This window comes from Halichoeres trimaculatus, unplaced genomic scaffold (assembly GCF_033239565.1).
Source record: "Halichoeres trimaculatus isolate MK-OKI-2021-1 unplaced genomic scaffold, fHalTri1.1 fHalTri1_scaffold_1, whole genome shotgun sequence".
Classification (NCBI taxonomy): Eukaryota; Metazoa; Chordata; class Actinopteri; order Labriformes; family Labridae; genus Halichoeres; species Halichoeres trimaculatus.
This window is the reverse complement of record NW_027437179.1, coordinates 32469605-32485289: the sequence shown is the minus strand read 5'-3', so window position 1 is coordinate 32485289 and position 15685 is coordinate 32469605. Positions and strand designations below refer to the sequence as shown.

Sequence of the window (15685 nt, the reverse complement as noted above, 5' to 3'; positions counted from 1 at the left end):
CTTTTTACAGCCTGGTTCAAAAAACATCTCCTGTCCGAATCACTAATTTCACTGACCGCACACACTGTACGGGTGGGGTGATTTTTTTAGAACTCAGCAGTTCAGAGGATACTACGTTCCCGAGCTTGCCCATCAAAGGCAATGGCTCATGTGACTAAAAGGTGCCCTATAGCTGTATGCAAAGCCGTTGCCACTTCTAACATGGCTGCAAAAACTGATTTACTCCAAAAATCCATTTCAGAAACAGATGGGTGACGTCGGCAAAACTGTGTCCAATAATTATACAGTCTGTGGTACTGATGTAAAATCTGCTACCTGTTCAGCTCTTGCTTAATGTAGGATGTTTTTGGGAACACAAGGTTTCCACATGATATGTCATCTTGCCCTGATAGAACATTTGTACAGTCACCTCCAAAATTTTTGTGACGCTTATGACACCTCTGGATATGCTCTTGTCAGTTAGGCCTGTTTTTTTTTTTATCTTTGCTTCAAATCAACAGGGTAACCTACATCCAGTGTTGTGTATAAACAAGTAAAAATGAATGTGTGCATCTGAACACTGTTAAACTCATAAACACAGTTGAATGTATAAACAGGAACCTGTGTAAAGTTCACGTCTGGGGCAGTGAACAGCCACTCACAATCTAAGAGGTGCTGAAGCACTGGTCACGGCACCAGAAATCAGATCTACTAAAGCAGTCTTCATGCATTCAGCATTCAGCATTCAGCGGATGACCGTTCAGACAACAAGGTTAGCAGCAGCAGATCATGTGAGACTGGCAATGGCTTTTGTCCTGCTTATGGCATATTGGCTTCAGTGCTAAAACACTGGTTTTTGGAACTGAATATCTGACTGTGGTGCTATAATAACATACAGGGATTAATTTATTTTGGGAATTGGCCTGAAGGATAGGGATTAAAGCATTGATGGCTCTACTGAAGTAGAGAACTTTTGGCAAAAAAATGAACATGAACTTGTAAATTTCAATTGAGAGCTAGCTTACTTTTTATGTGAGCTGGCACAATACTGCGCAAGTCGTAGGTTGGCATAGCCCAAATGAGGCCTACACATGTAGCTGACATGCTCCTACTCAAAAATTAAATGCACGTCAAAACAACATGGACTTCAAGCCCTGTGATTGGTCTGCTAGACAGGACTGTTTCCAATATGTTCAACATTTCTGGCTCTACACAGGCTGTACACTGACTGAATACTTCATCTCCTCTCTACCCTTCCTGGTAAAAGTTTCTGTACGGTATACAGCAATGTGTTATTGCATCAGCTTTAATATAACACATTAAGCTGAAAATTGCTGTGAATAAACAGGCAGGAATGTTGAAGGACTGGAAAATGCAATCTGATGATCATACAGCTACATGACACTGCTCATATTATCATTGTCAAGGGTTTGTTGAAGGTTTTTGACCAATTATAATCAAATATTGAACACAGCCAGGTTTTCAGTTAAAAGAAGTACTCAGGGTAAAATTTGAAACTAATTTTGTTCCTGTCAGTCTTGTTTTGTTCTGAAGGCCTTACAAAGGCATCAGTATTCCACTTGTTTCATAAGCAGCTAAAAACTCTTCTCAGTGTCTGCTAACCACCTGTTTTCTCAGTTAAAGAAAGTCAACAGCAAATAGAAAATTAAGCCCAATATGCTTATTATGCTTGATTTTGCCAGGGAATATGCGACTTCATAAATCAAAGTGATAGTTTTATAAGGATGTGGACGCTTTGGTGAACAAAAATGATGACACCATCTGTTTCATTTGGCTTGAAGTTAAATGTGGAGACTTTAAAATGGAAGAAGAAAGAACACTGGACATAGCCTGTATAAGTGTTTTTCTGACTATTCATGCTAAAGCTGAATATATAAATTCATGCCAGATACATCCACAAAGAACAAAGCTTTCTGGGATATATTGAACTCTTTGATACTGTACACAAGACCCCTGAACCACTTTTTGCTGCAGGAATATAAAAGCATGTGCGCATTATTCAAAGAGACCAAGTATCACTCTGTCTCCTGCACTCACCATGGATTTATTCCTGACAGCTTTTGTCAGAAAAGGAGAGACTGAAACAAGACCAAGGAGAGGTAGACTGTGTCATTTTTGCCCCTTTTACCTCCTTTAACAACAGCCGTTCAGGATTATCTGGGCTGTGAAGCAACTCCATGCCTTTCAAAAGTATACTTAAAGTGTTCCAGCTTTCTTCTTTTTTTATGACAGCACATTTCTGCAAGTAGCTGCCAAGAAAAAGTAGTTGTATCATCTGAGTCCACAAGGGTTTATAATCTAAATGTACTGACCAAAGCTGCCACTTAAATGTCTCATGTGAATGAGTGCTTTATGGGTGAATCTGATTTCATTAGCAGAGTAGCGGCAGTGACAGTGTGAGACGGAGGAAGCTTGGCAAGTTTGCTGAGTTAGGGGAAGGTAATATGATGAAGAAAAAAAAAGCTTGTTGTAATTATCCAGTACAGAGGCACACACTGCTCAGCTCTAATCCTCTGCTGCTCAAATTTAAGTGTTGATACCAAAAATCCAGCCGAGTGTGAGAGAGTTACACACAGAAAAATTACATTCACACTCACGCACACACATACCACTCTAAGCACTGATAGTGTATGCACAAGTCACACGAAGTCCAATAACTTTGGATAATGTTATTAATAAGACCATCCCTCCGCACCCCCTGCTGTGCTGCTCCCTCACTCCCTTCAGCCCTTTTATATCAGTCCACTGCCTTCCCTGGCACCCCGTTCTGTAATGAATCAAAAGCCACTGTATGAAGTCTCTCCTCACCCTGTCCCCCTTTGCAGCCTGCCTTCTTCCTCCATTCCTTTTCTCATGTATCACTCACTTTTTCTTCATGTCTGCGTCCCCCAGCAGACAGACATTACAACCCGTTGGTCCCTTGCTGTCTTGCCAGCAAGGATGCCGAAAAATCACAATGGCAGACAAATTATAGCCAAAGGATAATTATTCCCTCTCATCCCAGGCCCTGCCACAGAATACAGCTCCATTCATGTATATGAATAGATAGATCAATATATGCAGATGTGATATAAGCTGGTCAATTTCTATGTCCTAATGATTAGAAACAAGTGGGACCTCGTGATTGATGTGTGCGATTCATCGTCAGATCTCATGCTGTCTACATTAATATTCTGTCTTTTCATATCACGTCCCGTGTAAGGCAATCGAATCGTACATGCTGTCCGCTCTCATCAGCTGGCAGAGCTTCGTTTGAGACGTGGCTGATGAATGGGATGTGAGAGAAAAGAGGAGCGAAAAAAGACGAAGGCGGACATAATCCCAAATGGACTTATGGCACCAAGATGATAGAAAACAGATTTGATTTGACACATGCTCGTTAGATTAGGAAAATAACATTCAATAAGCACATCTGGCGTGTCAAGATGTTGTCCTTAACATCAAGAGAGAAGGGCATCTCTGAGGCTGTCATCACTGTGTAATGACTTACTAAATTGTATAATAAGAGGAGCTGAAGGGACAGAGGAACTCAGGGGAACTGACTGCTGGGTATAATGTTTCTACAACATTGTAAAGAAATACTTTTTTTGACACTGAGAAAATGTTGTTTCAAGTCAAGGATTTAAAGGGATTGTTCACTTTTTTTTAGGACTGTGGTTGTATAAGGTACCTGTCAATAGTACATGCCCGTTCTTTCCAGTGCTTTGAAAGTCAGACACACTGTTCCTTCTGCTCAACTCCTTGGAATTGAGCAGAAGGACACATGCAAGGTTTCCCATATGCAGGATACTGACCAAGCAGCTTTAAAAGAGACAAAAATACAACCCAACTAAAACATGACTGATTCTCCCAGCAGTGATCACATACTGTTTACTGTAGACTGGAGAGGACACCTTTATGAACCAGACAACAGGAAGGAAGAACGAGACTCAGTGGACAGAAAGAAGAGCAACTTCTTTGCTTCCAGGAGAGCTGGAGAGATAATAAGTTCCCTGGTGGTGCTGATGAGAAAACTGTGAGTTCATACCCACAAACCAGGAGAGCTACTGCTGGGATATCAGTGGCTATGGCTGTGGACAAAATCATTCACCAATCAGAGTTCCCTACCATGCTTATTAGCATTGTTTTTGACTGACTTTCTTCAATTTCTTGAAGTTAAATTAGAAAAACAGAAGAACTTGATGGAGGTATGTCAACAAATTAAGATGTTGGCTCCCATCTTTTTATTACACATATTTTTTTTTATTTATGTATTTATTTATTTATTAGCATAATGATGACCCACACAGTGGGCACGCTATGTTTACTTAATTAGAATAAACTGTGTTAGCTGCTGAAGGGAGGAACTGGGTTGAATTAATACAGCCATTACTGTGTCAACCAGATAAAGCACAGGCTGTGTTGCTCAGAATTATGTCTACCTGAGATGCAAGGGAACAAATTAACTCAAAACCTTTTTCATTTAAAACAATCAGATAAAATGAAATGTATTTACAAATGTTAAGGGTAGAAAATGGACATGGTCATTGTTAAAGCAATCATGGGGATGTTAAAACTCAAAGAAGCTCAATAGCTAAGCTTGTTTGGGATTTTAAGAGTCGAAGTTGTGAGTCAGGCCTGCTGCTGGGATCTCTATTTTAGGCATGACTGTGATGATATCATCAAAGGCCATCAATTAGGTGTAAACCAAATAAAATCTGTATGTTTAAAACGAACACAGCCAGGACTTTCAGGCTTGCCACCGCTTACAATGCTTCATGATACACTAATTTAGAGTTTAACCACACTAAAGCTTTCGTTTAAAGCATCAGTAGGAAGTTTACAAGTGGCCAATGGACTTTTATAACTTTTAAAACTCCACAGCACACCATAGTACAATGGATCAGAGAACAATGGCTGTTAGATAATGGTGAGAACAAGAGTACTCTCAGTCGTGGGAGTAAAACAAAGCACAAACCCCCAGGAACTCCTACATCCCATAGGCGCTAAAGAGCTACAGACAGCTTAAGATACAAATACATCCAATGACAGATGCTCTTTTTTTTAAGAGAGGAATGGAAAAATTGTTGTGAGATTGTATGGACCAGACTTTTTATGAGACAAACTTGTTTCATGTTGTGTGATCAAAACAACTATTCCAGAATTTCTGATCTAAATCCAGATTTAACAGCGAGGATTTGATCGCTAAAACTTTATGCCAAGTCTGACCATTCATCAGTAAATCACTCCTACTTTCCCTTCCACCAGAAGCAAATTATTTTTTCCCCTGTCAAAGACACCATTGTTTTCTGTGTGGTGTAAACTGGATTCTTGGAGGGCTTGTATGCTGTCTTTTTTTGAATTTACATTTATAAAAAAAAAAGTAAACCCCTTCTTTTGTACCTCAGCACAATGAAGTATGACTAACTGATGTAAGTGATTCAGTTTCATTAGTGATGGGTTTACAAGCAGGAAACAGCAAAAATAGAACTACATGTAATTGAGGTAATTTGAATGTAACAGCGCTCTGTATGGAGAGGCTGTACAGTCAACCCAGAGTGCTCTCGACCCTCAGCTTTTTCACTGTGATTGGATTCTTGTGATAAAATGCTTCACTGATGTTTTTCCCCTTGTTGTTTTGTGGCATGATGCAACATTGTAAAGCAGGACAAAGCATTCTTAAGTTATTTAATCACTGTCTCATTTTCACAGTGCCCGGGTAAACAATTGCCATGCATAAATTTGGATATTCTTGAAGCCAGCTTTAAGACACTAACTACCAACAGCCAGTTAACCTTCCAACATAGTGAGTTGGGACTTGGCTTGGTGCAGCTAGAGCATAGACATTTTGGCAGTCAAGCATTTTTTTTTTTTGCCTTCACTGCTCCTAGGGAAAGTATTGACCAAAGGATGAGACTCCATTAGCAAAGTGTAAAGATACAAAACAAGCTTCACTAAAGAAGAAGACCAACTCATCTGGTTTGACAACCTGGATGAAATTCTCAGAACTAAACCATTTAACCGGCTAGTTATTTGATACAGCAACATCTAGTGCTATCTCATTCCCTAATGTTAAATTAAATGGAGACAGTGAGTAAGGTAATGTTATGATGCAATCAGTTGTAAAGCCTCCATGATAGTTAGCGTCTTGAAGCCAGTGTTGGAGGGTAAATGGTGACCTTGTGAAAAGGCAGCTCACAATGGAATGCATCCATGACAAATGCCCTTAGTTTTTCACAAAAGACAAAGCCAATGAGTATATTTTGACGTTATACTAAAACAACAAACTAAGATGCAACAGTAAGGACTCTTTCTGCTTTGGAACAGTTGAAATTATGAGATCCAGTTGAGACTCGCAGATTACAGGGTCACTTTTTAAACCAAAACACCAGCCTCCAATGATGCAATGTGTGACTTCTGTGCCCAGCATTTGCTCTACTTATGTCATAGAAAAATAAGGCTGTGATATAATGATGTTAGCTCAGCTATGCTATGGTGAATGCTTTGCAAATACTGTCCCAAGAGATGAAAATGCAACAATTGTCATCAGTAGCTGAACCATTTGTGTGACAACAGCCATAGTAAAAAAAAATCCTTGAGTCTGCTTAAAGCTAGAGGAATAGTTGTCTTCATTTTGGTGCAGTAAATTTAGATCTTCATTTTAGAGGAACAAATCTGAAATTTTAACCTGCTCAATAGAAAAATGTCAGCAGCCACATGGTGCTGGTGACAAGACACATATTAGTTCAGGAGAAAAAACATCCACACTTATTTTACAACAGGTTGAAAACTTGTGATATCAAATTCCCTTTATGTTGACAAGTCAAACAGCATTAGTTAATGGTAGAATCCTGACTCCATCCTCAGGCAGTTGCATTTCTGAAGCTTCCTCTGTCCAAACACAATAGTTCAGGGTGTTCTTTCAACATGATTTACAGAATGAAGGTGGATGTCTTACCTTTCCCACATATAGTGGCTCTGTTCCTGTGTACTCCTCCACCACAAAAAACTGGTTCCACACCCATCCTCGCTTTACTCGCTCCAGTGAAGAGGGTTCTTGGTCAGGTCTACTCACTCCTGAGACTGAACCACTAGTCCTTGAGGTCTCGCACCAGCTAAAACTACAGCAGCTTAGAAGACCCAATGCTGCAAGAAGTCTGCAAGCTCCTACAGTCCAAAAAGGAGCCATCTTTGTTTAAAAAAAAAAGGATAGGAAAAGAAAAGTGAACAAATCCCACCTTGGTCTACATGTAAGATAAAAGTTTCATGCAGACAGGAAGAGTTCTTCTGCTGTAGTTTTTTAACAAATAAAACTCCGCCAGGGGAAACTGTAAAGGTCCTTGTGTGAGAACTTGAAAGTTAATCCATGGGTTCAGGAATAATCTGAAGTTATCTCCTGAATACAGAGCAGGTCACAGAGCATATTGGATTCCTACCACCTGCGGAGTACCTGTTGGTGTTGTAACATCGTTGGTCATGCTGATTCTTCAGGATACCTGACTTGCTTTGTAGAGTTTCTGATATTTTTCAAAGTATGACCTCAAGAAGTGAAACAAACAAAGTCAAAAATAACTTTGATATTCCAAGGCAACAAAAAGAGCAGATTTTACTCGACTGGCTCACTGATAAATGTAGAGGTCAGGATGGGGGGGGTGATATGATGACACTGAAGAACAGGGCACACAATGGCAGTGGTTTCTATCCATTTTTAACTCTTCTGAGTCCAACTAAAGCTTGGTATAAAATTATGGTGATAATAAAGCCGTCCAAAATTATTCTGTTGGGCTCTTTCTTTGACAAAATCTCTTTTGTAGTCCTCCGTCTTGAAAATTCATGACTAGTTCTGCCTCCAGAAGTACAATCCTTGAACTGAGAAAAGGTCAGCTAATTTTACTGTTGGTGCTTTCCTTTGATCTTTGATGGCTTTTCTCTTCAGAACAACCCAGTCATCTGGAAAGTTCATTCTTTCAAAGGTCCAAAGACACTTCTTCAGCCATCATGACGACACCATCACAGGACAAACCTGGGGGACAGAAGAGAAATTTGATGTTACCAAGACTGAAGTAAGGACAAAGTGCTGACTGTCTCTTTAGAACATAAGTTTGAAGTCAGTGATTGTACACAACAGATTGTCTATTTTGTATCATTTCACGGTTATTCTCTAAAGTACACAAACACTATAGACTGTAGTGCATTTTATAGAGAAAGAAAATCCTCTGAAACTACCTCCCTTTTCATCTTCCCTTTTTCTTTTACCATTGTGTTTTGGTGTGTGTCTTATGTGATGGTTCTATGAGGATTATCAGGAGAAAAGTGTTTTCCAACAGAGATTCTTCTGTTCAGCAAGAATCCTAACAATGTGCTGTGAGGGCGAGAGCGATGGCAGAGCACTAAAAGGAGGACAGCAAACCAGGTGTGTGGAAAATAGAAAGGAGAGAGCGAATCAGGGAACCAGAGAAGAGAAGGAAAGCGAGAAAGAGAGGTCATTGTTCATCACACAGCAGACCCAAAGCATCTGTCTGCCTCTCGCCTGGCTGATGAAGCGGCCCTAACATCAGCCAGCTGATTAATTGCATGAGGGAGCACTAATTGGATAAAAGTATTAATCAATTAATTGTATCCAATGAGGCAACAACCCTCTAATACTTCAGACAAACATTGGAAAGCAGCAGGAGGAGGGGCGGATGCGGTGCTTGGGTTGTCGTGAAACATGCACAGAGGTTAGAGAAGGGAAACGGAAACTACCAGAGCAGACAGAAAGAAAAGTGAGAGGGAGGAAGGAGAGATGAGAAAGAGCATGACAAAGAGAAAATGAAAGAAAGAAAAGCAGAGAATAAAATAGTGAGTGGAGAGCTATGTTGTGTTATGTGTGGCTGTGGGGGTGATTAATGGCTTCTTTGACACATTCAGAACAAAAGGCGGTCGACAAAAAAAGGAGAAACAATAACATTTAGTATGTCTCTGGCACTACGACCTCAAGAAAGGAAGATTGCAACAGCAGTGGAAGAAAAGCTCCTCAGGCCTGCAGGTGGTTTAACCTATTGTATTTCTGCCGGCTGGGAGAGGACTTCTAATCTCACACTCCTCCTGCCCGGCAGCGTGCTTGGAGCTTCCGGAAATAATTCCTTCTCAGACTGTTGGCCGAGGCAATGTCCGTGGTATTGGAAACCAACTGCTCTGGGGGGGATGTCCAATCTCTAGAGAGAAATTGTTCAAGAGCAACCTGAACGGCTTAGAGCTCCTCGTCTACTTGGTACAGTTGGTGTTGTTAATGGTGGAACTATTAAGGATTTGACCATGTGATACTCAGTGATGACGTGTTCGGCGGGTTGATGCAGACAGTTGAGTGGTGACACCAAATTGAGTAGCAGTTAGGTTGTGTATCAAAAACCAGTTCCAACTTGGAACTGGTTCGAAATTCAACTCTTATTCACCCAGGGAACACCACACCAAGGAGTGCTGCACCAGAGTGCCATTGCCACTGGGTAAGGCTGTTCAGTAGCATGCACCATGATAAGTGTTTGGAGCGTAGAGCAGCTGCAAGTGGCCAGGGGCAGTTGGGTTCAGTATAGAGAGAGCAACAGACAAACAACAGGTGACAGCGCTTTCAGTGGATAAACTGCTGCCCATTTGGATATCTTTTTGTGTCTCTTGTGCTCGTATCACTACAGCTGCACAACTGAAAATTTATGAAAAAAAAAAGTCCTGTTGTGGTCACCTAGCTCCACCCTCCCTCCCTCCTCCTTCTGTGCTTGTCTACAGGAAATCAAATCATGATTCACCTACAACTTCTAAAACTCAATAGTGACAAAACTAAGGTTCTTCTCATCGGATCCAAATCCACTTTCTCAAAAACAAACAGTTTTACACTCACCATTGGTAACTCCCTGTCTCCCCCTCACCGCAGGTCAAGAGTCTGGGTGTCGTCCTTGATGGCACTCTGTCATTCCACTCTCACGTCAATAACATTACCCGGTCTGCATACTTTCATCTCCGCAACATCAACCGCCTCCACTCCACCGTCATCCTGGTCCACTCACTCATTACCTCCTGTCTGGACTTTTGCAACTCCGGATTATCACCAGGACTCCCTCATTCCACCACATCACCCCTGTTCTGCGACAGCTGCACTGGCTACCAATCATCCACCGCATCAGTTATAAAATCCTGCTCCTCACCTTCAAAGCCCTCCATAGCCTTGCCCCGCCATACCTCAGTGATCTCCTCCTCATCAACAAACCCAGTCGCACTCTCAGATCTTCATCCTCCATCAGCCTCAACATTCCCCCCGCCCGCTTGTCCACCATGGGATCCAGAGCCTTCAGTCACTCTGCTCCCCGTCTCTGGAACTCCCATATATTTCGCCTGGCCTACTCAACCTGACTGCCCCCCATCCATCTTATCTTTGAAATCATTTTTCCTTTGAAACTTTTATCCATTTTCTTGTTTTATTCTGTTAAAATGCTTTTAAACTATGTTTTGTACGGCGTCCTTGGGTGTCTTGAAAGGCGCCTTGAAATAAAATGTATTAGTATTATTAACATTGATCAAGGATACAATGCCTAACTTTTTTCTTTCACACACTCAAATAGCCTCGACCCTATCTTTAGTAGAGTGAAGTCCCTTTAATGAATAGAAGCATTGACATAAATGGGAACAGATTGACACAGCGTTGATGGAACATGACGTTCCCAGTGAGCATTGGGTATCAACATATATTTTTGTAGGACTGGACCCCAGTAAGTATTTTACGGTCTACATACAAGTTTATGTATCTGCCAGGGCTACTTGTATTGGCCCAATATCATTTCTGTTTGGCTAAGCTTCACTTAAAATGATTATGACATGGTAAGGGAGAAAGCCTGTCCAACTTGACAAAACAAGTAGACCACAGTCTCCTTTTTACAAAAACAGACCCACCACAACTGAAGAAACATATCTTCACCCTCAAGTTGTTTATTGCCCTCAAATCTTAAAACAATGCATCTTTATTTAACCGAGAATTGATATAATCTGTGCCTCTGGAGAGGAACATGGAGACAGAATAACAAGGCAGAAAAACATAACCAAAGAATTCAAAATGCATGCTTGTCTAAGGCTTGAGAGACAATACAAATAACCTTCCAGAACCTAATACAGCTCCTCTTGGAAAGTCTATTATCTTGACAACAACCTTTTCACTTGTTTTCATAAGTGCGTTAAGAAGGTTTTTCAGAAAAAACTGGCATGTTCTGTCCAGGGACCCCAGTGTTCGCAAAGAGTTTATTTATACCAGTTTTTACCATTGGACTAACAACTAATGGAGGGATGGATATGCACAGAACTCATCAAAAGATGTCCACTTTCCAAGTCTACTTTCCAGCTTCTTTAGAGTTTTAACTTAAGCTGGATGATGTTTTTAACTAATGAGACAATTTATAAAATCTGAATGCAGGAAAAACAATGAAAGCTGGAGGTAAAGCACCCATGTACTCAACCTATTTTAGTGTCCTTGTGGTTTTTACTTTTGAAAAGACGATGAAGAACACAGAAAAAGTGGTTTTAAGTGTAATAGTAGCTTTAAAAGTAGTTATTAAAGACCTTGTTTTATCCAAGCACTTAGATTATACTAGATATTGGAAAACAGCCATTCAATGTGTGTTAAAGTCAAGACCAAAGGGTATTACCATTGTAAGACCATCACTGAATGGAAGGTCTTTCTAATACACAGCCGACCAAGTAAGAACCCTTGTGTAGAAAAACAAAAATGCAATTTAAATGAATACAGAAGGATATTATAATTATTATTGGTGGTAGTAATAATAATGCAGGCTCTGCACATAATGCCTCATCAAAATTTTATAGCTGGTGTTCCACTGAAGCTTGTGTATTTGCACTTGATATACAGCCCGTTGTAAGCCCACATGTAGGCACAAACATGGACTTGCAATGAGTCTGAACATTGTTTAGTATTTCATTATGCTTTTTTTAAAGAAGTGTATTAGCTGTTTGCTCATCACTGGGCAGTTCCCTGCTGCTGTTTGAGTTATACTCACAAATGTCTCAGAAACGCAGAGGAGACAGAGGAAAGCCTAGGGCTGAAATGAATTTGTTTCCTCTGCTCTTGTGCATCATTAAAGTCAAACATACTTATTTGCAAGTACTGACAACTTAATATGCTAATCCAGTGATATTTGGTTCTGCGCACATTATACTCAAAAGAAATTTGGAAGTTAATATGCTTGGTGCCGGTTGGATAAGCTATTAGTCAGGACACTTTTAATGGTAGTATTTTATTAATGGACTTGTCCAAAAGTAAAATGTAACCATAATTGACCAGTCAAAAATTATTCCTCTTAGCTTAATCAATCTTATTATTTTTTACTACAAACAAGAGATCCTATTTCATGCAGACATTACCTGGTACATTAAACTTATAACAGCTTACATCACTGACTATGTACACATAATGAACATAAGTAAAACTGTAGGCACATTCCACCAGCCCAGACATAGGAACAGGGGTTTATTTACTGGGCCAGTGTCCAAACTTTGGCAATGACACAAACTAGTCTTTTGGATTGGATTTTTTTTTACCCCTGTGTATAACTCAATGCAGAAGCAGGACAATGGGGCAACAGGCAAAGCTTTAATATGTAGGGCCTGTGAATTCATCCACAATCACAGTTCAGAATAGGAACACAAAAAGCACCAGTGTCAAAAAGTAAAGAAAGTTCTAAGTGGCCAGTTACAGTCTGACCTAAATAGTTTGTTTTGATACAGATCCTGCATGTGACAATGCAAATAGCGAATTATGGTTTATGTATGCTACATTAATTTACTGGCAGTACAGTGCAGATAATTTCCTGTATAAGTTATAACATCAATGTTGCTGTAATTTCACTCAATGAGAATTAGCTTATAACAATGTCAACATTTGTCCTGTTTAAAAGACTTTTTTTAATTTAAAAAATTAAAGTCCTTACATCGACACAACAACTGCAACCACAGTGAGATAGGTAGAAGAAGATACGGTAGAATACTGTAAAGTTTACAAAAATCATTTACAGAGTACATTTGACGTGAAGAGGATTTAAAAACAAAACAAAACAAAAACAAAAATTTGCCTCTCAAAAAAAGAAGAGAAAAAACACCTGAAGAGAAGCAAAGGTATCAACAAAGGTTAATAATGACAGCTAAAGCAGTTTTCAAAAGCTAGATTTGTATTGAATAGGTAAGCACAGTCTTGAGTGTGTTTGGGGAGTTGCAGAAAGAGGTTGGTATCTCAAGGTTTGTTGCTTGGTCCTCAGTGCCGAAGAGAGGTGGATTGCATTGAGGTTGATACTGCAGGTCAGTGGAGATTTTAGAGAACAATTCATGATTTTAGCCAATCAGATTCTAAGGTGAAACCCTGGCTACCACTCTGCACTTGACTATCTCATACAGCCGTTGTAGAGGTTATGTTAGAATACCCTGGTGTAAAAAATGGGGAGCACGCCACTGATGTACATGATGTAATTTCTCAAACTTTGCATTGTTTTATTCGCAAAATTAAAACTGAGAAATCAAACCAGTTTTTCATTTGTGCCCCCAAGTAGGGAAGTTTAATACAAGAATCAAACATCACTACTATGCAAGGTAATACAGTTTACAATAGGGTTTACTGTAAAAGGTGCATGCCAGGTGTTCTTTCCAAATAAAACTATACAGACAGGTATTTCAGTAGCAGACACAGATAACTGTTTCTGTTTATCTCCCGATCTGACTCCATTCTCCACACAATGCAGACAGAAAATTCACCAGTCAAGAATAAATCTGTCTCTCAGCACCTTAACATGGACAGACTTTTCCCTTCATGCCCTGAACTTACTGGCATGACAGACTAACACCAGTGGTGCTCTATGTTCCCCGGCACCGAGCATGCAGCTGCCTGTTTCCAGCAACAGTAGGAGAGTGCTTGTTGGCAGTGATAGGTCTATTTTGTAGTATTCTCCTCAGATGGGGCTCTTGCTCTGACAGCAGACAGACAAAATGTGACCAGCGCCTTCTGATTCTGCCCTGTGCCCCTCTGTAAGATCCACTACTTGGCCCTGCAAAGGATGATGGCCAATCCATTCTGCTCGGCAGTGGGGATGACACACTATTATCATTCTCTGCTAGGACAGGACAACGTCCCTCTGCAACCAAGCCACCCCTCCTGAGCTGCTAAAGAGCAAGGGCCAACATACTGGCATCGCCAACTCCACAGACGCTGTGAGCCAAGGCTGTTGTTGGCTGTGTGCAAAAGTCACATCGTCCCATCTTTAAGCCAATTTAACAAATGCAGTCTGGAGTTGATAATATGCAGAGGATAGAAACAATACCCTCCTTCTCCACCTGCTCAGGTATAATTTATGGCCAGGACACAGCCATTGTTTCTTTACTCTCTGCATTGGAGACAAGGAAGGTACTATCTTCTTGGCACACAAGCATGCTCTCTAACCGCCATCTAAGCTTTGAGTTACAAGATTTATCCAATACAGAAAGATAACACACCAAACTGAAGACTAGCACAATTGCATCCCCACAGCATCGTTACCCCGTTGAAGAGTACAGCCAGCGGTCACACTACTCCAATATGAACCAGATTTAAGCAGGTATCATGCATTGGCATGGCCCGCTTTTGTCATTGTTATCGTGAAGCGTCACAAAGCGAGATCTCATCAGTCAGCACAATGAGACACAAAGAGCACTGCTACAACTTCAGAGACTTTCTGACTTATGTTAAGTCATTGTGGTCTGACACAGCCCTTTAACACCCTGCTATTGTTTAAAATGGTTGTTAAGAGGAGGGATCACTGCAAACATACATCATGGACAATACACACTGTCCGCATGCTTGTGCATGAAAGGAACCATGCTGAAGCCCACCTCTCCGAAGCATGCCAAAGCAGAAAGGTGAATCATGCTTAAGCACCGCATGCTTGTGGTCACTCTGGCCAAATTGACTGGGCTTTAGGGTTGAAGCGTGCATAGTACAGTTTGCCAGTGTGACCACGTCCTCAGGTGTTTGCCTAGTTAGCCTTGTCCAGAGTCTAACATTTTCAAATAATCAAGATATTTATGAAGCCAGATGTAAAACGTTGCCTTCCTAGACTAGAATTGTTGCTCTTGGTCATTCTGATCGCATTTTTATCTGCCAGATGTAATTTCAATTTCTCTCTTCACACTCATACTTACAAAGCCCAATTAGAGTTTTTGGATGGTGCTACTTCAGATTTTCTCTTTTGAAATTAGTAAGCAGGTGCCTTATCAAGTAAGAGTCTGAGCTAATTCTATAAAAGCCCAATGTATCTCATTTAATAAGCTGTCTGCTCTTCTGATCAGCCCCTTAAAAACTGAAATAAATCCATCTGGACTTAAGTTATGGAATGGTGCAGAAAATGCAAAACTGGCACATAAAAATTGTTCAGAATGCAAAAATAAATACAATTCAAAAATGTTGTTCGCAGGTCAAAATTGAAATCTGGGCAAAATCCAGATTAGTGAAAAAAAACTGACATATTCCCCCATGGTTCCCCCCCCTGATGGGAATTTTTTTCCTTAGAAGAAGCAGAGTTTGCTGATGTTTACGCAGCATCATGTAACACTGCTGAAAACCGACCACTTATCATCTGGTATCAAGGGACAATTAAGGGACAGGTGAATTTTTGTAAGTCGGTAATGATGGCACAAGTGTGTTTGACTG

The 15685-nt window shown here is 40.5% G+C and overlaps 1 protein-coding gene across 2 annotated transcripts in view; it reads right to left on the bottom strand.

The window, feature by feature from the left end:
• cdh22 (cadherin 22) overlaps positions 1–15685 on the bottom strand; it is a 333080-nt gene that overhangs the window by 107811 nt on the left and 209584 nt on the right. For both annotated transcript variants that reach the window (XM_074667232.1, XM_074667222.1), the window contains exon 4: positions 6938–8002. In XM_074667232.1, the coding sequence (XP_074523333.1) occupies positions 6938–7168 (231 nt within the window). In that variant the 5' untranslated portion in view covers positions 7169–8002. The remainder of the gene's footprint in view (positions 1–6937; positions 8003–15685) is intronic.